This window comes from Pelmatolapia mariae, linkage group LG22 (assembly GCF_036321145.2).
Source record: "Pelmatolapia mariae isolate MD_Pm_ZW linkage group LG22, Pm_UMD_F_2, whole genome shotgun sequence".
Classification (NCBI taxonomy): domain Eukaryota; kingdom Metazoa; phylum Chordata; class Actinopteri; order Cichliformes; family Cichlidae; genus Pelmatolapia; species Pelmatolapia mariae.
The window spans coordinates 21,034,864-21,060,904 of NC_086245.2; the positions used below are offsets into that span (position 1 = coordinate 21,034,864).

Genomic DNA, 26,041 nt, shown 5'->3' on the forward strand with positions numbered 1-26,041 from the left:
GAATTGGATGCTGTGTAGAATTATCATCTGTTTAAAATTCTCGCTTGCAAAAATTCACCTCCTTTGGTGATACTGCTTGGGGCAGGTTAGACGACTTTGCCATATCAGAATAATGTCACGAACCCCATCAGTAGCCATATTATCGCTGCCAAAAGGTTCAGCTGTGACAGCTGTTGAGAGCCGTTGCTGCAGGCAACGTTGTGAGGAGAGCTGACGAAGGCTTGCCTTTTGCAACGAAATGACAGGAAAGCCACCTCCGGGTTGACTAACCTTTTACTTCTCTCCCTACGCAAACCAACAGTACTTCATCTTTCAATCAGTCCGTTGGTTTATCGCACTTATTTGTGCAACTGTTTCGCTGTCACGTCTTTCAATTTTTATCATTCCATCTTATCTGTTTGTCCTATCACCTCCTTCTCTTCAGCAGCTGTGCACCAGAGATTACATGCCTCTCAGCTCTCAGCACAAACAACTGCTTGTTGTCCTGCAGTTTATTGGTGCTTCTGAGTGAGTACACAATGCTGCGTATTCAGTTTCACTGCTCACATCGATCCAGGGATGAAGAAAACATCATATAGCTCGAAAATTATGTTTGATTTCCCTTTTTTCCCCGTTCGATTTCTACCATCTACCCTCAGTCGTGATACATTGATTAGATATGTCTTTGCATGCCCATAAGCTTGATCATGGGGTTTTTATCTTTAGAGTACGGTGGGACGATGGCTTTTTTGGGCTTGGCACTGAAACTACAATGAAAAGTCAGGTCATTTCTGTGTTGGCACCACGAATCTGACATTAGCTTGCTTGTAGAAATGTACCTAAAAAAAGCTGCACTGACTAGCACCTCCTTGTTATTTTTGGCCAATATTAGCCAATATTTTCAGATCTCTCCATATCAAACATATATAGCAGCTGATAAATGTAACTTTAAAAAAAATAAAAGGAGAGTGAAAAAGACCCTTTAACAAAGTTATAAGTGTTGGTGTTGCATAATTTGTCCACCAGAGGGCACTCTGGAGCCTCCCTGTTAGCATGTGTTTGGACTAAACACAACAGTCAGCTGATCCGAGCAGAATAAATAACAACAGATAAAACATGTTTGGGTGATCTGTTTATGCTTCCTGTGTCTGGAAGTACTAAAAGCATCGGCCTATGTATCGGAATATCGATGTTTCAGGTCACCAAATATCGGTATCGGTATCAGTCTTAAGACACAAAACGCAAAACAAGAAAACATTCAGAACTTCAACAAGCAAATGATCATGTCTACAGATTTATAGTACTACTGTCACAAAGGTGTTTATACAGCACTGAATGCTTTCCACTCACTTCTCAGACTTCATCTGTCTCCCAGCATCACAGTGATAATCCCTAAGCTCGTGTTGTTTTTGTGGTTTGTTATACTGGCTTAGCACAGTCAACACTTGCAAGTTATATGTCATGAAAAGCACACACACACACACACACACACACACACACAAACTACATTTCTTTTTCACCCATACACACACAGAGACTGCACACTGAACGCATTCATTAGTTGTGCGTCTCTCACGAGGGCATGTCATTGTCCGTGCTGGTCTCTCTGTCGCAGCCTGCCGTCTCACACTGTTAATGGTGCAAAAATCCAAGGGGGAGTGCCATGTGACAAAGATTATAAATCATAATTAAGCACCATGGTGTTCATGTTTATACTGTAACTGTCAAGATATTGCAAGAATTGATGTTTTCATGGAGTTTTAGTTGAACATGCGCGCGCACGCACACACACACACACACACACACACACACACACACACACACACACACTTTATTGATAGGCCCAGCTGCAGGTCATGCTCCTCCGCTGCAATGAGGAGACAGTATATCCCCCCGGATACAGTAACACAGATTCCTGTCTAAAACGTCTCGTCAGCTTCTGCCAAAGCGTCATCACATCTCCCACTGTGACGCACAAGGCGATAAACAAAATTATGCACTTCGGTTTAAATCTTTTGATTTATATGCTGCATTATTTTTACTCCCAACACCAAGCTCTGCACATTTTATTTTGGTTTCAGTCGAACTATTAGGCTTTTCCTTATTTTTTTTTGTCATATGTGTTATTAGGATAGTGGATGCTCATATTAAATATGGCCAAAGTTTCAAATGATGAGATTAGCATATGTACAAGTAATCCCTGTGAGCTCAAGGGTCGGGTTTCAGACTGCTCAGAAACCTCATTTTCAGTCAGGTTTTACTAGCCTTGACTCTCTGTATGATAACAGTGAGCAGATATATGTAATAACGTCAAATTCCTACCCACTGCTTTTCAAACCTTTAATTTGCGAGGGGCAGCCAATCAAAGGAAAGCTGGTTCAAAGAGAGGGTAGGCTCAATGGGAGGAAAACTAATTGTTTCAGTCAATAGATAACTAAGACCCAGTATAGACAAATGAGGCTTATTACGAGTCATGAATCACATAAAGCTACTATAATAGAGTTCAAGAGTGTGGACCTGGAAATAGGCATAATATTCATGTCTAGTTTTCTAAGCCAAAGCGCGTCAAGCAAAAGCCTTTTCTTCCTGTAAGATGGTTGTTTTGCCATCCCAAAGAAGGTGAAGAGACCAGCAGCTGTGGGAAAAGAAGTTCTCAAAGATGGGCTTGGAGAGGATGGGCGATGTCACACAAAATAAATTAAAGCTCTAATTCCATTTGACATTCATCTAATGAGAACCAAATTTCTAGTATTAGAGTGACAAAGAGGTGCAATAGGATCTACTTGACAGTAATTGCCTGGTAGACAGTCCATTCCACTTGGCCGTAAATCTCTATGGAATGGATTGGAGAGGAGTGAGCAGTCAATCACGATAGATTGAGACACTTCAACTGAGAGATCACTTTTCGACTCCCAGCTTGACGCTTCCTCCACGACAAGTGTTATTACATATTTACAAAGTTGTCAGAGTTTGCTGTACCATTCAATTTATGGATTTTCTTTCCTGGGGAATATTATTTAAAAGTTTAAGTTTGTCTTTTTTACCAGTTACGTTTGATCAGCTGAACGGCTGGGAAGCTAAACTTGCCAAACCTGCTGTTTGTTTCAAAAACCCAAAGGCAAGACTGTCCAGTCCAGGGTTGTGTATGGGCTGGATACTATCCAAGCTGTCACACGCTCTCGCCAGTCCATGACAGAGTAAACGCAAACAGGCAGACAAGCACACACCCTACAGCCGATTTAGGAAATTCAACTAACATGCATGTCTTCAGACTCTGGGAGAAAACCAGAGTAACTGGAGTGATCTCCTGCACAGGAAGACCATGCAAACTCCACACAGAAAAGCCCCAGCTGAGTGGAAGATTCCAACCCAGGATTTTCTTGCTGTGAGATGTCAGTGTTGACCATTCAAGTGTGAAGATATTGTAGGGTTTTTTTTATATCACACTTGTAACAGGGATGTAAATGTTTTGGGGTTTTATATTTGTTTTTCTCCAGTGAGAAAGTCGTCTTCTCAGACGTCTGCAGCTGTGGACACACAGCGCCTCCAATACCCACCGCAAAATTAGCTCAGACTGCTAACCAAAATTATGCTACTTAATAAATCACCCAATGGACATGCAGGGAAACCTAATAATCAAATAGATTATCCACCAGAGGTGGGCCATGATCCAGAATACCAGAGAATTTGTTGAGCCATGTGAAATCCTTTGCCTGCAGTGCTGGCTGTGGCTGTTTAGAAGAAATAAGGGAGCCAGCAGCTATTGTTTGTTTCTGTGCTGCACAATTGCAGTAGGGTTGCTTGGAAACTGCTAGACCGAAGCACTTGGGTGATTTTGCGTTCAATAGTAAGGGTGCTATGTTAAGTTGGAATTGCAAATATGAGATAAGAGGAGGCTGGCAAAATGTTTCCCCTGGCAGAACGCAGTATTTTTCAGAGAAGAACTGTTCATCCTGATCGATAGAAGGCTTTAGTGGCACTTGACCCTGTAAGGCGTTTTAGAAATGGAGTAATATATCCCATGTGGATATCATAAGACAGCAGAATCTCACACTCACAAGCATATGTCGATACAATTGTCTGTCATCATTAAGGATTGTATTCAGCTGGTTAAATATCTTAGCCCTCTCATCTTTGATCTGTTAGTGGAAAGACACCAGGGATCGACAGTCTTCCAGCTTCTCCCGCATCCCTGATTTTCTGTATTAGTCAAAACTTTGCTTCTTGTCTGATTTGAATTCCCTCCCCGGATATTCAGTTTTAGAAGCTGTCTCGTCATTGCTCAGTTTCATTGCACAACAGCGCCTGGCTTTGATGCTTGATGTCCTCATATTTAACGATGCTGTTGGTCCACATGGGGAAACAATTAGGATGTTAATGCCTCGCAGGCAGAAACAAAACTTGTTTTGCCGTTTGTCTCTGCAGAGAATACTCCGGTCCTCGAGGATGATGGACATTTAGGCAAGCTGCTCTTTCTCAACTACTGGATGTTAGCAAAGTTCACATTATCATCATCATCATAACTTTGACATTTACATTGGTTTCAGCAATGGGAGTCTTTTCTGTCTTTGTTGTACTTTTGCAAGAAAAACTAAAAAAAAATTTGCAATTACTTGGATTTTAATGTCAGTACATAATTTAAACTTCATGTATATTTATTTATTATTTACAAAGAACATATTGAATGCTGTGGAGTTTGTTTTTCTTTTTTTTGAAAAATTATACTAATTTTGAAGTCGATCTGAAGAAGAGATATATTACACAGTACCAAGGCACAATAATGAATAAAACTGGATTCTGCAGTATTGCCTTGTTGACTATTTTCATGTGTTGATATGCTTCTCAGCCCAGCACCTGCCCAGCTCTTTTGGTGTGCATGAGAACTCTGGAGACAAACTGCTGCTTATTGTAGGAGTTCAGTTCAAATTGTAAGATGTTCTAGCATTCAGAACAGAAAGTGGAGCTCTCATTGTTCTTCCAGGGAAAGTAGTAAAATTCCTGAATTTCTTCCATCTGCGTTGTTGTGAAATGATGAATACTCAGGTCTCCAGTTTTGTGCATCTTAGTCTTCAGTAATAGGAAAGTGAAGACGAAAACAAGCTATTTGAAGGCCTCAGTTTTGGCTTTGGGAAATTGTATTGTTCCTGTACCAAATTGATGTTTTAGTTTAAAAAAAAAAATCTTTAGTTAATAAGAATCATATCAACGTCTCATAAGTCAAAGGTTTGGTTTACTTTAGTGTGCTTTGCCTGTTACTTTGTTAGGAATTATCCAGGGCAAACTAACAAAAGAACAAAACTGTCTGTCAGAGGGAAGTTTTTTCTTTTCCTCATCGTTTAATGTAAGAGGTTTTAAAATGCTTCATTAACTCAAGGCCACTTCAAAGTGCCAGTGCCAGACAGATAATTAAAACACGGTGAGCTCACAAAGAAAGGAATTGTTCTCTCGTTCCACTCCTGCTTTTTGGCCCCATTATGCTGCTTGAGATTATACTAAGAATTTAGACACTTACGTAGATATTTCTTTTTTCTTTTTTCTTTAATACTGAAGAATTCAAATTCCAGTTCACGTCCCACTGATGAACTTTAATCATTTTAATCTTTAATCATCACTCAGTAAACTGTATAAAGAGTTGCACTGGGCTAGAGATAATGAAAGGTCTTATAACTTAATTATTGCTTATTATTAATTATACTGTCATAAAGCATTTAATGACGTTATTAGAAGTTAAAACTAAAACTAATAAGTAATTTTTTTTACATAAGAATTTAAATGTCAGTTATTAATAAGAGCTGCAACTATTCATGCCCACATTGTTGTCCTCATAAGTTCATAACAGAGAGCTGATATACGAAATTATAAAATGCTGAAAGATGACTGAAAAGTTATTCTTGTTGCATGAGCAGTCTAAGTTACACTCTTTACACTTGGCTGTGTGTTTGTTTCTTTGTCTGCCAACTCCTCCCAAACGTTCAGGAGTTGAGCAACCAAACTTGGCTAAAGTGACCTATTTTTTTTAACATTTATGCACCTGTAACACCTTACAAAAGCACTATGTAATATTTATTTCATGACAGTTGCATCTAAAAATTTTAAATTATGCATCATATATTGTGGCAGATTGCCTGGCAACTACCTTGCAACAGTATAAAGAGGCCCTTTTTTGCCTTTATGCACTTATATTCCCTTATAAAAGCATCCCATAATTTTAATCTCAAGATAGTAATGTCTCATTTATATTCACTAAAACTGAATTATACATGTTTCCCAGCAACAGTCTAGCAATAAAGTAAAATAACTTTTTAAAAAGTATTTTCAGGCCAGATCAAATAATACTGTAGCATCCCAGTATGTACTATTTAATTTAAGTTGGCACTTGAACCAAGGATGAACTAGGTTTAAAAAAAGAAAAAGAAAAAAATATATACATATATATAGATATATAGATATATATATATATATATATATCTATATCTATATATATATATATATATATATATATATATATATATATATATAGATATATATATATATATATATATAGATATATATATATATATATATATAGATATATATATCTATATATATATAGATATATATATATAGATATATATATATAGATATATAGATATATATCTATATATATCTATATATATATAGATATATATCTATAGATCTATAGATATAGATCTATAGATATAGATAGATATAGATATCTATATATCTATAGATAGATAGATATATTTGCAAATATAATTGTTAAACTCAGATTTTAATATAGATTTTAAAAAAAATGGCCTTAAGCATTGAGCATATGTCATGCTCAATGCTCGTCCGAGTGACATGATCTCATATTAAGGTGTTTTCCTGAGACTATTTAGGCAACATTGCAGAGGTGCAGGTAAGACTGTGACATGTTGGCGATTGTATTAGTGAACATCTATCTAACTGATCTCAGAATCTCATGTGTTTGCTCGATTTCTGTGAACTGTTCCTCGTTCACTGTTGTTGGTTTGTGTCTGAACCACCAAAGTTAAACTAGGCCACATTTCCTTCAGGTGCAAGTCCAAGTGAGTTCTTAATTATTTTGTTATCAACAAAGACCTCCTGCTACAGTTGTCCTGATTAAAATAATTTAAATAATTGCTTAGATTGCCCAAACTGTTAGATGAAAATATTCAGGGCTCATTAATCAAACAGCCTGTTCATGTACAGTAGATTAATTTAATTGAGCTGAGGAATGTGCATTGAATAACTCTTTCTAAAAATTAATTAGAAGACAGTTTTGACAAAATTCCAGCTCCCTTTTTGGCTCTTTATGGTAATAATAAACTCTGCATTTTGCAGTGGCGATCGCTAGTGGGCATGAGCGGAGTGCTTAATGCCGCTTTCACCAGTGTTAAAAGGTCCTGTATGCTTGTTAGTTTACTTTATTAAGAAATCTGTGCCTATTACATGCTGTGATTTTTGCAAATATGGTTCTTATAAGCATTTTTTCTTTTATTTGAAAAACGTTTCACTGTTTCTCACATAAACTCACCAATAAATTATCTGACAGGCGATAGCTGTTTCAAATCTTGCGTTTTAATGTTTGATGGTGGTTTGCATGCTGACGACAGATCGTTCCTTTTGTAAGTCACAATACAGTGTTTGTGAGCAATGTTGTAAGATGAGTCATATAAGCCTGCATCTCTACAGCTGCCTGATATGTAGGCAGCCTAATAGTAGATGGCAGGGCTGGCTCTAGCCTGCTGTGTTAGGGTGGGCAGCTAGAAATAATAAGTGAGCAACTTGACCGAGACAAAAACCCGAAGTTAGAGCAGCTGACAAGTATCCCACGGGTTGGTGGTTTCAGTCCCAGTTCAAATGATGGCGTCTTCTCTCTCTGAGATGTGAAAAATAAGCACAGTACATAAAGTCTTGACTAAACTAATCTTTAAAACACTAATTTGTTCCAAGCAGCATGTAGCAGCTGTAAGATGGTTTTCTCACAGGCTGAAGAACATCAATCCCTGCATGAATCCGAACATTTATCCTCTGAAAGAGAAGCACAGATTATTTTGGAGTTTGGAAAGAGGCAGACTGTAAAAGGACACAGTATAACATTTTAACATCATAACACACATCAGATTGAAACGCTAATGCATGCTCACGGGTTCTTTCCCAGCGCCTTGCAGCTATTTAGAAAAATTACATATAAGGGAAAATCTCAGATCCATTTAACAAAATGAGCATTTTTAGCGAATGTGAAACATGTTAGCTTAGCCAGAGCATCACGACACGTGTAACCAGCACAAAAGCTGCTACAACGGGTAAACAGGAACTCTAAAATGAAACACAAATACTGATTTGCATACGTTAGAGTTTGATATCCATTAAAAGATGCAATTTATTTATTTTTAGTAGTTTAATGTGTGTGCGCTTTATTTGCTGCCTTGACTTGAGGGACAGCTTTTCTGCTTCCTCTGAATGTTATTTATGTGTAAATCAGATCACGTTAAGAGGGTATGCAGTGTGAGACTTGAGTATGCAAGCTGTAAGGTGCCCACACAGTCATAAGTTTATATGCCTCTTTTAGCACTGGCTGATGAAAACCCATTTTTTCCCTCTAAAGTCTGATTTGGTGGGCAAGACGCCCGTTCTGATGGGCTCAGCCCACCCCTGCCATAGCTATTGTACAGCTGGGCTGTGTAGATGGAGGGCTAACAGTGATCACTGTGACAAAATGGTCTAGACTTGCAGTGGAAATAACTTTCCATGCAGCGTTTGTCTTTCATTGTTTGCCAGCGCTTACTGCTCTGATTAATGATATATTTGCCTGTTGTGTTCCAGTTTCCCAGGTTAAACAGTCAGAGCTCGACGATCATTTACATTAGCACACTCAGATAAATGTCTTCATGCTGAAAAACGAAAACAAGCGTATTTTCCTACCAAACTGATGTCAGCTGTATAGAAAGAACGCTGCCTCGGGAAATGTAAAAATGTCCTCTGTAAAGTTGTGTGCTTTGTGAAGATCTTCTTCTCAGTGAACAGTGTGTACTCAGCCTTTGGCTCTGACTTTGAGACTGCTGTGACAACTGCAGTAAATGCAATTTCAGGCTTTCACAGCAGAGCTGCTTCACCATGCTTGGATCCTCACAACACTTTCTTTTTTCTCCACAGAGAGATCAAATCAAATGGTTTTTATAATTAACTTAATGCAACCAGCAAGTACGCGATTCGTTTTTATTTTGATTTGTCCAATCTTTTCTTTTCTTTTCTCATAGTGGAGGAGAAGAACAATAAATTGACTCTGTATTGTTTATTATATTGAAGAAAACCTTATCTTGTGGCTCTTAGTCTTGTTCAGTTTAGTGTTACTGCAGATAACATGAACAAAAAAATATTTTGGTAATCAGTGGATCTAAATATTTTTTTTTTATTAGTCATTTAGTAAAATGTACAAAAAAGAGTGAAACATTTCAATTACTTCCTCCAAAAGTCCTCTTCAGTCTTATTTATTTATATATTTATTATTCTTTTTTACTCTGGCGTCTATTTATCTAATGCAATCTAATACTCAGTGACTGAACTAATGTTGCAGCTCAGAGCTTTTTGATTTTTTTTTTTTTTTTTAGTTTATTAGTTTTTTTCATAAAGCATTACATCTCACATCAGCAGATCTATAGACCTTTATACACTGTGTTTGCCGGTGATTCACTCACTCTTGTTAGACGGTACCCTGGTACCCGTTCTTCAAAACCATCAGCCATGTTCCAAATATGTTTATTTGTTTTGATTTTAAATTCTTTCTAAAATATTGTTATGATTAATCGGATATTATTCAACATTTTTCTGATCATTTGGGGAATTTGGATGCAGACTTTGGAAGTTATGCAGTAGTTACAGGAGTACATGCCCAAATTTTACTTTATAAATGTTGTTCTAGTGCATCCTTAGGTGGTTGCCAGGCAACATCATGGTGTATTTATAATAGTGGACATAAATTAACCTCCTAAGACCCGAACTTTTTCCCTAATGACACATTTTTTTAGATTGTCGTAGTTGCTGATTTTTAATTAAAGTAATATTTCCATTGCAGATACTGCTCTTTATGATTAGTATGCCAGAAAATGCCATTCACTTCTATAGTAAATGGTGAAACTGATCAAAATTTATTTCTATATTGATGATAATCAACCAATGATCCACCTGCCATATCAGGCCCACCATCCCATGTTGGCTTATTTATTAAATCTCTAAAAAAAATTGATTGAAGAATATCCAGATATAATTTTTGTATGAACACTTTCAAAGCGTTAGTAATTTAGATGCATAATTAGCTGCTAAATGCAGAAAAATATAATATTTATCAGCCACATGTGCATAGTTGTTTCCTTGTCCCAAGTTAATGTAGTTAATAGGTTGAGAATAGTTTGTACTATTTATTGATTTTTGGGGTAAATATCGTTTTTAACGGGCTCCTGGCCTGGTGTCATTTTGCAAAAGTGGCCCCCAGGCAGAGCAGAGTACTCCTGGTCTACATCATCTACACTCTGAACTTCATTATGAAAATGCAGTTTCACTATTTGTCTCAGTGGGACATCAGAGAAATATCTAAACTCCTAAATGCCTTCAGCAGCTGCAGGATATGAATCAAATGAAGTATGACCTCTTCACTATAAGTCATGCTATATGGAAAGATCCAGCTAAGCGCCCCCCCACCCTCCGTCCTTCAGCCCCTCGTATGACGTTGAAAAATCTATCACTGACTCTTAATTTGTCCAATATGGCATTCTTTCTCTCATACTTGGCAATGCAGCAGGCACATGGTGTTACTTTGCTTTTATCTGTCTAAAGCCATCTGTCATTTTGAGTGCCATCATAAAAGTGAAGGGATCATTGTTTTTGTGGTTTTTATCTCCGAGCATATCAAATAAAACGCAAGTTACACAACAGCTGATTACGGTAGGTCGTAATGATGACTGAAGGGTTGATGTCTTCATATCTTTAAGTTGTATTTTTATCTGTTTTCTGATAAATGCAGCAGCTGCTAACATCATCACGTATTACTGTGTCTGAGTCGTAGCTCTGTCACAGAGCGGTTCAGTATGACAAGGAGCCGATTGCAGACAGGCGAACGCGCCAGAAACGTGATGCGTTTGGTAATAAACGTGCATACCTACTTGCAGTAGTACAATTTACGCTGGATTAAGATAACAAATGAGCAAAGAAGTGTAGTCTTTCATGTGTATGAATTACTTCATGGCAAGAAATAAAAGCTTCCTGTTGTCTGGAAACATGGCAGATGCCTTTTGATTATATGCATCTGTTTGTATCCATTACATTATCACGCTAAATGATTTCCTAAGTATCAGACATGATTTGCATGTTTATCCCTAACAATGGATTGAAATATTCAAGGCTACCAAAGGGCAGTAACACTGGGAAATCATGTTTCTTGCTCTTACACACAATCAAATGCTGTTGCTTTTGTAAACATGTAATAATAATAGCGCAAGCATTTCTCTTAGAAACCAGTAAACATGAGGGGGTCAGGCAAGACTGATCCTTCATCACTTTTTTTTTTTTTGCACATTTTACCCTAAACCCTAGTGAGATTTCCCCAAGTTTGTTCCACGTCTCTGATTATATTTGTACTGTAGATTCTGAAAACCACACGCATAAATTCCTAAATGTCATCGATGTTGTGTTTGTCCTTTCCCGCCCCCCCACATTTTTCTTTTCAGCCCAGCTTTTTGCTTTTACCTGGAGGATCCCTGCAGACTCGCATGAATTTGAAAAAGAAACACAACTTCTCTCCCAAATGTCTTTCAGAAGCCTGTTTTTATGCTGAAAAGGCACAACAAACGAAAGGTCAAGCGTCATGTAGCGTCATTAAAAATAGACCAAACCAAACTTTGCTTTAATGTCAAACTAATGCAGCTTGAGATTTATTTAATTCACTCAAAGGACAGTGTACAGTTCTTGTATACAACTGTAATGTAGCACTGTAATGTTCTTATTCATGGTAAACCTGTGGATTAGATTTTTGCTGACTGGCAAAAGTCCTCATGCTGCTCACTTCTCTCTGTTAGGCTATCTTACATATAAAGAGGTGTTTTTTACACCACTTCTTTGTACCAAAAATCCTTTTAGGCACCATCCCCGCCCCCCCACCGTAAGCACAGCTTTCCCAACACTGCAGACGCAGATATAAAAGAAGAAACAAGTGAAAGAGCTTGAATTCAAAAGCTCCAACACTCCACAAAGAGAAAGCAGCTGCATTTGGAGCACAAGTAAAGAGGCGCGTTTTGACCATAGTGTACAACCAGCTGCTGATATGATAAGATCTGCTGTTACAAAAGAAAATGAAAAGAACAACCGCACAAATAGTTTTCATTTGATTTTCTGGGAATATTTATTGCGTTTGCATGTTTGTGTGCAAGTTCCTGTAGGATCTGGCAACGTCACACGCACAAATGGCTGCTGGCCACTGCAGCGAAACATTTATTTATTTTTTTTGGTATGATCCCGTTCCAAATGTTAACGTCATTTGCTGTAGCTTGAAGAGGGCAGTAATGGCCTTTCTGGATTAACTCCATAACCATTACACGTTTGTCATGTTTATGTGCAGGGACGTGTTTAAAATGCTGACAGCTGTGCTCATTGTGGCGACTTGAACCCTTTGCAGTGTTTGAGATGCCTTTGTATCTTTTTAAAGCAGATTTAGTAGATCAAAAAATTGTAACTCATGACTAAGCATGTGAAACTTGGTGTGAATAAGGAGTTTCCTCAGCATATAGTGCTTAAAACATTTATTAGACCCCTCCCAGTGTAAGGTTTAACCTCAATTAATAGTACTGGTGTTTATCAATGTCCTTTTTTGTGTGTTTTCTGGTGTTCTTTAATCAAAATGATGAAAGCAGACAAACAACTAAACCACAAGTTATTTAAAAATTACTTTCAGTGGTTGAATTTTATGCTCGACTACTTTGTGACTTCTCAGACAAGTCCAGTGTGCCGGCTCAAATTTGTGTGTTAAAACAGGAGTTCAGTTTATTTTCCCAGTAAATATAAAACAAACTTATAAATTTGTTAAGCATTTCTGTGCATTGTAAAAAGCCTTGGACAGCCATAATTTAAAAAAGAGTAATTAATGCGTATCAACCCTTCAAGGAACTAAATTAAATGTGTGATTAAATGACTCAGTAAACGAGGACTGCGTCTTTAACTTGGGGCTCAAATTGTTCTTCTGATTCCCCGAGTTTAGAATAACTGCATTCACAGCTGTATTAGGCCAAAGTGTGGCTGCTTTGGTGAACGCTCTGCAGCCTTTTGACAAAGTAAAGGAAGCCCTTGGCTGACTAAATATCAGTGTGCATTATTTCTTCTGTTTTTTAAGCGTTTTGGTTGCGTACAGAAGAAAAAGGAAATGTTGAGTTATACAACAAAAATGTTAACAGTCATATTTTTTTCGTTTGCAGTCCAATTTGAGCTCAGGTTTAATAATTCAGGGAAAACTTTATCTGATCTTTTAATCTCTAACAAAGATGTAATGAGTAACTTGAGCCTTACCTAGTTACTGAAGGCTTATTTAATTTCACCATCTGCGCTGAGAAGTATTCAATTAAATTCAATCATGTTTATTTCGAGCCGCTCCCGCGAGCGATGTGTTGCAGTCTCCGCAGGGAAACCATTAGATCCCCACTGCTGTAAAATAATATAGATCAACTGTTAATCTCCCCGAGTCAATTTCAGACCGATGATGATTTTGGCAACACTGTGCGTTTGAGTGAATGCGGAGAGATAAGTTGGAGGTTGTATAAAGGTTGAAGTTATCACTTTGATGGAGACAGCATAGCTCCTGCTGGTCTGAGACATAAATTGTCCACAGAGCTGCATTCTGTGCATTTTTGCAGCAGTGCGTACGCCGAGCTGTTATAGCCCGTTTTAGCCGCTGCTGGCATTTTAATACGGAGCACGTCACTCTGTGTAAAACACTGTTTCATTTCAGAAATGGTTACTTGTCTGCTGTTACTGAATGTTTTTTATCTGTTATCAGTGATAATAAAGTAGTGGCATGAAGGCCTTTTATCAGGCTGGATTTGACATTTCACGAATTCTTGCCATCTTTTTTTTGGACCACGTAGAAGTGATGTAACCATTTGCTTTACTTTTACTCATTAATCTTCATGCTACAACAGTTTGTCTCTACTCTGGATACTTGGCAGGACCTCGGTTATAAAAGCTTTCCACCGCTCTTCTGGAATAGGAGTGCTCGTACACGATATTAGACCCAGACTGCACTGGCCGGCAGTGCGTAAGTGGACGATACGGTGCAGCATTAATGGCTCCCATTTGTTCATTACCTGCGTGATTGCTATTGATCTGCCAGAAGCTGTTTCAGGGGGCTTTGCAGTTACAGAGTACAAAGCTCTGTGTGCCAACATAATACATTACGCCACCAAGACATTACTTTATTGTATTTTATGCAGATGCTGATTATTGTGATTGATTGGAAGAGAGTCGGGTTGAAACCTTTCTTTTTCTCTTTCAGTAGTTTTTCGATTGAAAGGATAAAATGAGTGATAAATGGAGAGGACTATTAGAATATATCAGAACGATTAATGCTGCCACTTCAGGAGTGTTTGGTCAGCAGAACTTTACTGTGTGTGGGCTTCAGCTGTGACCGGGTCCCTCAAAGTTGATTGCACTTTAGACAATGCATCTGAACTGCTCTTATGTTAGATTAAAGTGATCGCAGGACAACATACACTGAGAGAGAGATTAGCAGGGGAATTGATTGCGCTTCCCTCTGCTTCAAATGATATTACAATGTTTCCTTCGTGTTAGTTTTCTAAAGATTGAACTGACCTGTGCATGCTGACTTGCCCGTCCACCTGTGTTTCTTTCAGGAGGCTATCGGGGAGAACGCAGGAGTACATGGCCCAGCAGAGGACAGGAAGGAGAAGGTGCCCAGCCCCCATCTCAGCCAGCTGGTGGTCCTCACTAACAGCGGGACTCTCTACGGGCTGGCACAAAGGGTGGTGGCCACAGAGTCTCTGTAAGCACACACCACTGGAAGCATTTGCACACTACATTAAAGTATTCCTTACATAACACAGCAGATAAGATCCATCATAAAGAAACGTGTTGATGTGTTGCCACATCTCCAGCGAGCGTTGGACGTTATTCCTGTGATAGAGTTAAAGAAAACACACACAACTGTTTTAATGTAGTGATTTTTGACATTAGTGCGTGCTTTATGTCATTGCTTGTGTGTCCTGGCAGCGCGATGTAACGTGACAGTTATGTACATCAAAGCACTCTGTTTGATCAAGTTATAGAGGCCGCTTCTCGCTCACTGCCTCGTGTCAGGATGGCAATAATATCATTACACAGTTTTCCACACACTGGCCGGCAAAGATTAGCCCTGCCTGCGTTGTGTTCCTGCACACACAGCAACACATTTTAGCGCCCCCAAAATCATTTCCTTTCTCTAATTTGATATGTTTTAAACTCTCTCAATCAGTCACTCAGTAACCAGTTTATTTTTGTACTCCTCTACTCTGTTTTTTCCCTCCCTCTCTGTCTTACTCTGTTACATTCACACTACACACTGGTGCCCCCGTGCATAATTAGGTCAAGCTATCATCAGTGCTGACAGCACTTGGGCCCTCAGAGGTCTGCGCTGTACAACAACAGCTTCATAATGAAAGTCTTGTAAACCAAAGGCTCTGACAGGGCTGTTGCCAAAACGCTGAGTAGGCTTACACTCGCTCACAAAAAGGGTTTCGTGTTTTGGAGGCAGGCAACAAGATCCGAAGAAGAATGAAAGCAAAACGGCTAAAGTGTTTAGTGTAGGTAAAGTTTAAAGGACCAAAGCAGACTTATTCTGTGCAAAACTGCGAGAAATTGTTGAGGGTGTTGGTGGTCGGGTTTTATTTTTTATGCTTTTGATCTAAAAATAGTGTTTTTAGAAAAGGCAGCTCACAGTTTGTGTGTGTTTTTAGCATCCTCAGCTTGTCCCATTTCAAACAAAATCTCGGGGAGAGAAAAGAAAGTGGACACAGCAATCATGTGTGAGAAGAATCAAAGATAAAAGCTCAGCAAACTGACCATCGGTTGTTCATTCTCTATGCTGCTGGTCAGGTGTTGCATCTATACAAGCGTGATCTGATAACTCTGAAGTGCAGTGTGTGCTTTCTTTTTTTTCTTCTTTTCTTATTATTCCCTCCACAGCACATGATGATGTTGCTGAGGTAAACACAAGCTGTTCCAGCTCACCTTAATGCGATTTTCATTGCTCCATGAAAACAAACAGACTCAAAAAAATGTCTTCTCTCTGGTACTTTCGCGCACCCATCCAAAAAAAGTTGGGCCGGTGTTTAAAACGTAAGTAAAAACAGAATGCAGTGATTTGCAAATCTCACAAACCCACAAAGCAGCTACACTTCTTAACAGCGAGGTACTAAAAAGAAAGAGTTGGAGGAACATTTTGCAGCTTAATTGCCAACAGGTCTGTAACATGATGGTATATAGGGAACGTCTCTGAGATGCCAAGAATAAAAATGGGCAGAGGTTCACCAATATTGCAAAAAAGCCTTGTAGAACAGTTTTAGATTCACTTTCCTTGATGTAAAATTATGAAGACTTAAAGATCAGCAGTAGATAATATCATTAAAAGATTCAGAGCATTTGGAGAAATCTGTTTTCTTTGGGTCAAAGATGATTTAAAATAGACTGAGGCAAAGTGGAAAACTGTTCTGGGCTCAGATGAGTTGAAACTCGAAATTCTTTTAGGAAAACATGGATGGTACATCGTAAGGACTAAAGAGAGGAGGGACCATCTGGCTTCTTATCACTGCTCACTTTAAAAGCCTGGGCGTCTGATAGTATTGGGGTGTATCTGCACGTATGGAATCAGCATCTTGCACATCTGGAAATGCACCATCAGTGCTGAAAAATATACATACAAACTTTAAAACAACATATGCTTCCGTCCAGATGAGCTCGTTTACGGGGGAAATCATGTGTATTTCAGTAATAGCTGCATACTGCAGTTATTCTAACAGCAGGAATTCATAGTAGAAAAGTGGGGAGTGAAGTGGCCTGCCTGAAGTCCAGACCGTTCACAAACTGAAAACATTTGGAGCATCATATGTCAAAAAATACGGTATAGACCCAGGAGTTTTGAGTATTTTGAATCTTACCAAACAAGACTGGAACAACATTCCTCTCCTAAAAGTCCAGCAGCTGTTCTCGTCAGATTCCAGATGTTTATGATGACGACTGTTTTTAAAAGAAGGGATGCTACACGGTGGTAAACATGGCCCCTATCCCAGCTTTTTTGAGAATTGCTACTCGCATCAAATTCAAGACAAGCTAATATTTTTTAAATGGTGCATTTTGTCACTTTAAGCATTTGATATATTTTCTGTGTTTTGTTGTTGATAAAATATGGGCTTATGGGATTTGCAAATCAATGCATTCTGTTTTTATACAGTGTCCAAACTAGTGTGATTTTATTAACATTAAATTATGCTTTAAAATAAAGGTTTCTGTTTGGGGTTGGGTGTTAATAATATGCAAATTGAATGCAATTTATCTTTTTTTCCTAAGCACCCGATCTAAAAAAAAATTCAATTTATAGCCGCAAGAGTCTATTAGAAGAATAATGACGCACAGATGCACTCACTGGCCCCTTTTAAGGTACACCTATTTAACAGCTTTTTAATACAAATATCGAATCTGCTGATTACACAATGCATCATACCATGCAAGTGACTTAGTACGTGACGGACTGGCTGCTCTGAGTATTTCACAAACTGCTGATCTGCTGGGATTTTCCCACACCACCATCTCTGGGGTTTACAGAGACAGTCTGGAAGAAAAATATCCAGTGAGCGGCAGTTCTCTGAGTGAAAATGCCTTGTTGATGTCATAGGTCAGAGGAGGATGGCCAGACTGCTTCAACCTGATAGGAAGGCAACGGTAAATGAAATAATGAGAAGAAGAATAGCATCTCTGAACACACAAATGTTGAACGAAAAGGAGTTTACTGTACTCAAATGGCCACCTGATCTCGATCCAATAGAGCACCTTTGGGATGTAGCGGAATGGGGGATTCACATTATGGATGTTCAGTTGACAAATCTGCAAATCCTCTGAGGAATGTTTGCAGCACTTTGTTGAATCTGGGCTATGAAGAATTAGTTCTGGAGTCAAAGTGGGGTCAAAACAGATATTTGCAAGGTGAACCAAACAAAAGGTCCAGTGAGTGTGCATGTACTCTAACATGTAAACATGTACGCTAACATGTAAACATGTACACTACCATGTCTGTTGCATTTAGTGCAGATGCACTGTACTTTAAATCATGTGTGTACACTTCGTGTGCTTTAGATTTTCTTCCAGTAGAGAGCAGGTCACAGTGGATTATGTCATCAGACTGTAATTACACACTGACACTTGAGACCCCCAACTATACATTTTGTGAATATTCAATATTTGTTGCTTCTACACTGCAAAAATCTGAGTGAACTGTAAATTTAGTGACTGTCACTTCTGTGGCCTCAGACTTTTAGTTCTCTGATCTTTCTCCAAAACCTCAATTTATCAGCTAACAACAGGTTAGCTTTAGCTCGCAGTGAGGGGCGTCTGCAGGTCTAAGGACAGCTTTTTTTTTTCACTTCATTGGTGTGTGCATTCACACCCAAACGGAGGTTCAAGAGACAGCACAAGAATGTGGAGGCCCCACCTGGGACTGGTGTCTAAGTCTGATTAAGTCGATTTCTCCTGTTTTATTCTCTTTTTTTTGCCTGCTGTATTTAAGAGCTCTGCGGAGACCTGTTGTTCTTTAATAAATGATCCTTGTTAAAGTCAGGACTCAACTCTGAACTTCAGCCCACGTAAACATGTTCACTCACTTTTCATTTCATGCACTGTAACACTTCAGAGCCATCGATCAGCCTGAGTCAAGAGGTCTTTATTTAGTCAGTGCTGGATACAGAGTGGAAAGGGGGGGTATTAGTTGTGAACGCATTGATTGTTTTTTTCTTCTTCTTTTTTCTGTCCTGTATTTCTCACTCTGCTACCTCTTTTGGTCTGAGTGTTTTTCAAGGATAATTGAAATCCAATCCTTGTCAAAAAACCCCAAAAAACAAATAGAAGTGCTGCTTGATTTGTCGGACGTGAAAATACTTTCCTTTGGGAGGTGAGACTTAAAGGTTTGGAAGTCAGACAAGTTTTTACAGCAAAATTACAGCTGACTCCATAATTCACATTATAATAATCAAATCTGATGTTTATTTCATCAAAACGTGATCAACAAGGGAAGAAATGAGAGTGAACAGCAGGAAAAGCTGGAAACTCAGAAGGTTTAACCACATATGACTAAAATCTTGATCCAATTAATGGATCAGAAGAATCAATGGAGACAAAAAAAAAAAAAACTTCTTATTCCATTTGAGATGTTTTACTGATTGAGTATTCAGTTCAGGAATAACAGAGATTTAAGGTGATGTTCTCTGTAATGGTCAGTTACTCCACTTTGGCCCGCGAAATCAAAATTCAATAGTAATACGAGCTTTTGTAAATAGATCTGTCACTCTTTAATAACACAAAAACAACACATCGTAATTGCCTTTTCTTATGTGTCACAAGCCGAATAATTCAGAACATATGGGCAGAATTTAAAGGCTGTTTCTCTTTGGTTGTCTCAGTGTGTTTCTGGCAGAGCAGTTTGAGTCCTTGCAGTCCCACTTGGACACGATGATGCCTGCAGCCAAGAAGCCCTTCCTGCAGCAGTTTTATTCGCAGGTATTGTTTGGTTTATACAGTTATGCCTCCTCTGAGGGCACAGGCCTCAATTATTACAGTAACTGATCATGTCGTCACTGTCAGCTACAGCTGTCGGGTTATATCAGACATTGTCTCCAGCTGTAGAAAACCGTTTGTCTTTTATTTTATTTCAACCTCTTGAAAGACTGAGAATTTGTTATTTTTTGTTATTTGTAATTGATTTTCTCCACACTTGCACTTAAATATGTGGTTTATAGGATGTGTTTTCCTTTTGGATTTCACTTTTTTAATATTTAAGGCACAATGTGAAATATGCCGTGCGACTGTTGTGGATGTGCTCCCCCTCCCACCTGCACTCACTTGCTTAATTGTAATTGTGCCCTTTTGTTTTCTTTAAAAACAAATGAAACCAACTCAAACCCACATGGGCAACTTTGCTGCTTTTTCTTTTTCTTTGTTTTTTTGTCTCTTTGACATTTGAAATTCAGATGAAGAGGCAGGTCTGTTTGACCCAAAACATCAAGTGAATGTCATGTCCTGATTTCGCTTGTTGGAAACTTTAATCCGTAACATTGTTCTTCCTGCAGAATAGCAGGCGTTTGAAAAAAAATACCTTATCTATATGTTGACTATAATGATCCACTAACTCTCATATATTTATCCTTCCTTCCTGCACTCAGACGGTGTCTACAGCCAGCGAACTGCGGAAACCAATTTACTGGATCGTGGCGGCCAAGGCCATCGACTATGAACAAATGTTGCTCATGATGGCCGGAGTTAAATGGGACATTAGGGAGATAATGTCCCAGCACAATGTATATGTGGATGTCTTGTTAAAGGTAACGACGAATAAGAAAAGCGAATGCTGATGTTACTGTAGCCTATTTTTGACCCACCAGGGACAAAACAAGCTAAAGTTATTAAGCATACAAAAACTTCCCACCTGACCATCACTTCAAAATTCCACTGTTTGGAAAACTACTTGAGCTAGGTCCTTTAAAGCTTTTGGTATGATGGCTTTATGAGTGTAGCTCACATTAACATAGACTGATGGATGCTTGAAGTCCCTAAAATATTTGGATGTCAGATCTGTGACAGGACAGCAGATTTGAAGGTCCTGTGGAAACCACAGTGTTGTAGGTAGGGGACTGGGATTTTGTTTAGAGCATCTCATAAACAACCTGCATCATATTCTTTAAAACAGTCTAAATCCAATTAAGGGTTATGCACATATTAACGCTTAATATGGAATAAACAGTGTTTTCATCCAACTTCAATATGATATTCAATAAATCCAAATCAACTTCATTCTTTTTTTTAAGAGCAAGTTTCTGTTAATAATATATCAAATCTTTGGTGCTCTCTCGGTTTCCCAGTATGGAATTTCTGAAGTACACATATTCATGTGAAGCTTTGCATCACTCCCATTAAGAAGTGGACTTTTTTTTAAGTCTAATATTTACTCTGTTTGCCAGGATGGCCACATTTCTCTGGTGAAGAGTGAAAAAACCACAGAGGTTTAGTGGCTGCACTGAAAACCAAAACAATGAGCTGAAAGTAAAGTGCTCTGTAATGCTGAGGTTACCTACTGTCATGTCATTGAACTTTGATGCTCCTATTTCTGTCAATCAATAGAGAAAATCTCACGAATATTTCGTAACCGCTGTCAGCATGCGTGCAGCCGCTTTTCTTTTCCATCAGCACGAACCCGACATTACATCTGATAACTGGCTTTAACTGCTTTGTATACAGTATTTTAGTCATTGTGACGATGCTTACATCGCTGCAAACAGCTTCTGTTCAAAGACGAGGCTGGAGACATTGTTGAAGCAGCTTTTACTCACATTTCATAAAGATATCATGCAAATACCTCATTAGGGTTTCTGCATCATTCATATCCTTAAGACTCTTGACTTAGCAAGGTGAATATAAATGATTCTGAGACTACTTGGTGCCCTTTTTAAAACCTTTTATTCCTTTTTTTGTGCATTTTATAGCAAAGAAAAGTCCACAAAGATCTCAGTGCTTATTACTTTTCCCAAACAGATACCGTGTCCTCTCAGTGTCATGTAATATCCACGCTACACAAAAATAGAACACAAAGCAGCTGTATTAGATTTACTTTTATCTAGCAGGCATCCCTCCCCCTCCACACATTGTGTCTTTGTTGCACTCATAAAAAATCATCTGTGTTATCCTTCTGCCATCAGTACACTAAGCATTAGCTCTTATTCTTTTAAAGTCTGAAACTGTGAAGGTCATTGTTCTCCTCCTTGACTCAAAGTTAATTTAGGGACCTTTAATATCAATTATTTGGGATGGGGGTGAATAATTTATTATATGGGTGAGCTGTTAAGAGCCAAATGCAGATCTCTCCTGAAGTTTTCTACTTTGTTAAAGACATCTGAGCTCACTGCTCCCAGAAGTATTTTTAGAATGAGAAAGTTTCTTCTAAATGTGTGTCTTTATTCATGCTGGCTACTTATTCTTTTATAAACTTGCATGGCGGGGTGAAGGACACAGTTTTCCTGCTTCTGACACTAAGAGGAAGAAAGGTGTGAGGGGCTCGCTGCGGTGCGAAGCCATAAACAGAGCAGCATCAAGCAGAGGCAAAATCATACATAACAGAGTCCGCAGCAAATCAGGTCTTAGAAAGCTGATGGCTGAACTGCTTAGTGACTCGGACAGACATCGTATACGCGTGTAGTTTTCCATCAGGTGCTAATAGCCTCCCCCGTCATCGTGTCAAGACGGTCATAATGCATGTGGGTTATGTTACGTGATTGAAATAAGTGGTGCTGAGGTTTGTTGTAGCGCGCACACAGGAATATTTTATTCATGAATTCAGGTTGATCCCCAGCATTCAACAATGGCGCTCATTTGCATATAAAGTGGCAAAGACATGCCGAAGCCTCAGAATGACTTCATTGACAAAATGCTTGAGTCGGAGTCTATTGTGAGGCTGTGAATGAGTAACATTTCATTTCAGGGTGTAAAATTAATGGGAGCATGCATTAAGGTTCAGGTTAATTTTTTTTTAGGATGATGCAATTTAAAAATGTAATTTAATACTTGCATATTTTATAAATGTATTCTTAATCTGCATGTGTCATATTTACATACTTACCTAGATACTGCAATTTGTTTTTGGAAAGCAGTAACATAAAATGAATCAGAATAACATTTTAGATATACAACTGGAGTGTGTGTGCGTGCGTGTGTGTTTTTTTAATGCATACAGACAAGAAGCACCACACCGTGGCACTTATAGCGGTGGTGTGATGACTGTTAACATGCTGTTAGAGCTTGCATTCACCTTGGGATGCTGTCAGACCGGAGTACAGTATTCACCGGAGCCCAAATGATTTGTTTTTACGCATGATTTGTGGCTCGACAGCTTCATACATGCAGCCCCCGCGCTCTTCACTACTGTACGTCAGCATGCTTTACTTCCATCAGTGCAGACGGCAGAATTATTAACTTAGCTCTGTTAGAGTTTCAGGAAAGTAACCCACACATCCTGCCGGCTGCTTACACTGGTGGAAAAAAACAATAATTTAGCCTAGATTGATCTGATTTACTTATAATCACTATTTTGGATGTATAATTTAAGCTGAATAGTTTAAAGGAGAACCCAAATGCTGTTTCTTGAGGTAGCGTGTAAGAGAGAATCAAAGGAAATCCTTGAAGTGTTGTTCATGACAACTTTTGTTTACGTCTTCCAGTTAGAATCCAACAAGGTCATTACATCTCAGTTCATCGAATAAAAAAGCAAATAAAAAAAATTTGAGCATCACAGAATTACGCAAAATTTCAGGTAATTTTAAGGGATAAAGATAGTGATGCTTTTTTTTTTTCTAGTGTCATTGTGTTGAGGGGCCATTTCAGAAATCTACTATCTGGAAAACTACTTGAGCTAGGCCCTTCAAAGTTTTTGGTATTATGGCTCTATGAATATGGGCTCTCTGGAGTGCATGCAGATCAAGTTAACATAGAAAGACAGATACTTGGAAGTCCCGTAATTATTTGTAAGTCTGATCTCTGACAGCAGATTTGGAGGTTTCTAGAAACCGAAATTTTGCAGGTAGGGGACAAATGTTTAGTTTATTAAAAAAACAAGCTGCATCATATCCTTTAACAGTCTAAATCAGGTGATTAGTTTCACACACGTCAAAGCTTAAATATGAAAAAGAAACATACTTTCATCCAACTTCAGTGTGATACCAAATCCAAATCATCTTTTTTAGAAAGGGCAAGTTTCTGTTTATTTTATATTTAAAATGTATGATGGATTTTTGAAATGCACAAGTAGATATGCAATAGAAGAACAAGAATGCAAGAAAAATGTCTAAAACTTTCATCTCTTTAGTTTTGTTTGTGTTTATTGTAGAAACAGTAGAGACCTAAAATTCTGCATAATCCATATTAAGACGTTATTTTCTTTTTCTGGCTAATCTGTGATGGTTAGGTGGAAGCGTTTGGCTGAATAATGTAGTGTCCATAGTGGGATTTTTGTGTTTAGACCTAATTGTAGCTGTAGTAATATAGAAATATAGGAATCTGTTAATTAAAATGCCTTTTTTAATTAGCTGCATGTTGTTTATATGTTAACATGAAAGTTGTGGTACTTTTTAGCGAAATATGACCAATTGTATAAAATATATTCCTAACCAGATATACTTTTTGGACCAGCGATTTGTTTTTCTGCTGCGTCGTGTTGTACTCATGGGAATGTGTTCACCTTTTCTTTCTCCCCGCCTCATCAGGAGTTTGAGCAATTTAACCAGCGGCTGGGTGAAGTTTCCAGACATGTGCGCATCCCCCTGCCTGTGTCCAACGTCCTGTGGGAACACTGCATCCGTTTGGCCAACAGGACTCTTGTTGAGGGGTAAGAAAGTTAAGAAGTATATGCAGTGAGTTATTGTTAAACCTTAAATATAAAAAACACAATCTGTTTTTGTACATAATGTTTCCCCCCTCTACCATCTGCATGGAGCACCGTCTCAAAGCCGTGCGTCGCAGACTTGGAGTCTGTCTGTGAGTCATTTGCTGCTTTATGAAAAGGCTGTTGTCTATTATCATACTGTTATGGGCTGCTCACAGAAAAAATAACCTGTAACAGTGGCAGCGACAGTTTAGAGAAGTCTGTCACTCAGTTTCTCTACTTTAACATGAGCAAGAGATTCATATGAAGACTTGCTATTCCCTCCAGCAAAAAGCACTACAGGCTGTTTGCCACTGGCAGCAACCATCCCCTCAAATCTACTGAAACAAGTGCACATCCCAGTTTGAGTCGGGCTGCCATCTGCCCAAAAGAAATTGGGCTTTTTTTGTCTCTCTGCACAAATATCATACCATACCAAACAGATACTGTGTCCACTCAAACTGTGCCTTTTTTACTACTTAAGGATATAATTAAGAAATACATCTTAAAATCAGTGAATAAAACACCTATAATAAAACCTCGGTCAAAGGAAAGTCATTTTAATAAAAAGAGTTTTAGGTAAGATACATCTTTGTTCATCAAATATTTTGAAATATGAGCAAAGCAGCACACATTTCTGTCAAATAAGGTTCAGGCAGAATCAATACCTGAACTTTAAATGAACCAGTTGTGCTTAGATGTGTATCCACCCACCTCCTACAATCCGCATCATGCCTTTCCTAAAGCCAGGAAAAATCCGGGTATGAAAGATTCCTTTAGGATATACAGGTGAATGCAAAGCAGTTGAAGTAAATGCTGTATGCTACTGAACTACAAGGAGGAAAGAAGTGTAAAGCAAAATGTTCAGATTGCTCAATCTTCGTGTTAGATTTATGAACTATTTGTATAAGTTGTGTAACCAGGCTAGGTACCACGCAGTTCTGCTTTTAAACCACTGCATTTAGAAAAAAACACTAAAGCATTCGTCGTCCGTCCATCCATGCCCCAATTTTTCTCATTAGTTTTTATTAGTTTGTGCACTACAGGCAACCGTTGACAATAAAACACATATCTTATGCTTCTCTGTCTGACAATCCAATGGAGGGGTCTGGGTTTGGTGGTTGCCACGAGAACAGTACTTGTCTGACTGCATTGTGCCAAGCGTCAAGTTTGGTGGAGGGGGAATTATGGTGTGGGGTTGTTTTTCAGGAGTTGGGCTCAGCCTCTTAGTTCCAGGGAAAGGAACTCTTGATGCTTCAGCACAAGAAGATATTTTGGACAACTTTGTGGGAACAGTTTGTTTACGGCCCCTTGCTGCTCCAACATGACTGCGCACCACTGCACAAAGCGAGA

General features: G+C 38.5%; 1 protein-coding gene across 2 annotated transcripts in view; it reads left to right on the top strand.

The window, feature by feature from the left end:
• Positions 1-26,041, top strand: part of vps50 (VPS50 EARP/GARPII complex subunit) — a 120,107-nt gene that overhangs the window by 86,045 nt on the left and 8,021 nt on the right. For both annotated transcript variants that reach the window (XM_065471031.1, XM_065471032.1), the window contains 4 exons: positions 14,877-15,025; positions 19,686-19,782; positions 20,445-20,603; positions 24,531-24,652. In XM_065471031.1, the coding sequence (XP_065327103.1) occupies positions 14,877-15,025; positions 19,686-19,782; positions 20,445-20,603; positions 24,531-24,652 (527 nt within the window). The remainder of the gene's footprint in view (positions 1-14,876; positions 15,026-19,685; positions 19,783-20,444; positions 20,604-24,530; positions 24,653-26,041) is intronic.